Genomic DNA, 2,008 nt, shown 5'->3' with positions numbered 1-2,008 from the left:
ATTTATGACCAACTGTGATTAACGCTTTTTTCCATTCTAATTTCCACTTATACAACTGTCTGTCTATGTGTATGTATGTACCCCCACTTCACCGGACGCGGAATCCACCCCACCCCACCCCACCTAAATTATTCTCACCACATTCTCATTTCATATCTTCAATCTTAATCACTTTAAATTAAATTAAATTATTGGGTATTTAATTTTAGTATATTTATTAGTAGTTATAAGCTTATTTAAATTCTATTTGTCAGTTGTAACAAATTAATTTTCTTTGTAATTCAACTTAATTAATAAAACTATAATAACATTAAGCAAATATTTTATTCAATTTTCAAAACTCATTCAAGCAATTCAAAAAATTATTTCGAATTTTAAAAGTTAATAAATTTTAATTAATTTAAACAAAGACATATTCGACTCTGTTCAATCAGCTCATTCACTCACCAAAGTTATTCTCACAATATTCTCGTTTTATCTCTTTAATATGAAAAATTTTATTTCGGATCGAATATAGACCAATTATATAGAAAATACAATACATTTGACCTATGATTGACATACAGTTAAAGAAAATTGAACAATTATATGATTAATGTATTACACTTACTTTATAATTAATTTGGTTCAGTCAAACTTGATTTTAATAAAAAATATTTCAAAAATCTTCATATTGCAACTCCCACCCCTCCCCTACAACTGGCTTTGAATATATTTTCTACTCAAACCCTTTGAATTTGACTTTTTCATCCAAACACTTTATATACACTCTCCCACATTCTCCATCTCCATCTTCTTCAAACAATTTTCTCTCTTTCAAGACATTACACAAACACAAGGAGGAGCAACACAATTCAAATGGGGAATTACGTTTCCTGCACCTTGTCAGTGACTGTGGGCAAGACCTCCAGCAGGGTAACAAAGGTCATCTTCCCCTCCGGCGAGATCCGGCGACTGTGCGAGCCCACCAAGGCCGCAGAACTCATGCTGGAGACCCCCAATTCTTTTCTCGTCAACACCAGGTCTCTGCAGATTGGAAGAAGGTTTGCTGCTCTCAATGCCGACGAAGACCTCGAAATGGGCAACGTCTACGTGTTTTTCCCCATGAAGCGCCTGAACTCGGTGGTTATGGCGGCGGACATCGGCCCGCTATTCATGGCGGCGAATTCCGCCGCCAAGAGGGGCGCTCTTGCCGGCGTCAGAATCTTGCCGGAGGCGGGTGCCGATGTGCAGAGTGGTGAGAAAGGATTTCCGGCGGCGCCGAAGCTGAATTTGGACGATATAGAAGAGTTCTCGACGCCGGAGTTCAGGCACAGATTGTCCATGTGCAGGTCCAAGAAGCCATTGCTAGAGACTATAGTTGAAGAACCAGTCTGGTTGAGATGATTGAAAAACGATCTACCTTTTTCATATTTCTTCAAGTTTGATCTTTCAAGTTTAGGCAAAGACATACTTGTATTTTTGGCTGGCTTCTTCTTCTTCTTCTTCTTCTTTTTTTTTTTTTTAGCATGAGATTATATATATATATATACATATATACTTGGAAAGGATTTGTATACAACAACACTAATACAATTGATTGATCTTTTCTCTTTTTATTTCCCTTCTTTTTGCATTTTTCAAAACACATATTGTGGGACGACGTTCTTAAATTCACATAATAAATAATTTTTCATGTTTTAAAATATATTATATTATAAAAATAAATCAATCTGTTATATTTTAAAAAAGAAAAAAAAATCATCTTAATTTTATCAATGCGACCCAAAACAAACTAGTATACAATTGTCAGAATCCGTCGTTTGTAAGTGAAAATGTCTTTATTTTATATATCATACTATTATTTGTTTATGTGTGCATATAATAAATAATTTTTAAATAATAAAAAAATATATTATAAATAAAAAGAAAATATATAAACCAACTTCACAAAAAAAAAAAAACAAAAAAAAACTTATGAGTATTATTGACACAACAAAAAAATTAATATCACGGTATAACAACCACC

At 33.4% G+C, this 2,008-nt stretch overlaps 1 protein-coding gene across 1 annotated transcript; it reads left to right on the top strand.

Moving 5' to 3' along the window:
• On the top strand, positions 773-1,564 carry LOC105177908. The gene has a single exon (XM_011101200.2). It carries the CDS (start codon positions 859-861, stop codon positions 1,384-1,386), a length of 528 nt encoding a protein of 175 aa, XP_011099502.1. The 5' UTR covers positions 773-858; the 3' UTR covers positions 1,387-1,564.

The sequence above is a fragment of the Sesamum indicum genome, linkage group LG15 (assembly GCF_000512975.1).
Source record: "Sesamum indicum cultivar Zhongzhi No. 13 linkage group LG15, S_indicum_v1.0, whole genome shotgun sequence".
Lineage (NCBI taxonomy): Eukaryota > Viridiplantae > Streptophyta > Magnoliopsida > Lamiales > Pedaliaceae > Sesamum > Sesamum indicum.
Note: the sequence above shows the minus strand (reverse complement) of the source record. Positions and strands in the feature narration are given on the sequence as shown.

Coding starts and splice junctions, on each gene's coding strand:
- LOC105177908 (XM_011101200.2), top strand. CDS start 859: ATGGGGAATTACGTTTCCTGCACCTTGTCAGTGACTGTGGGCAAGACC.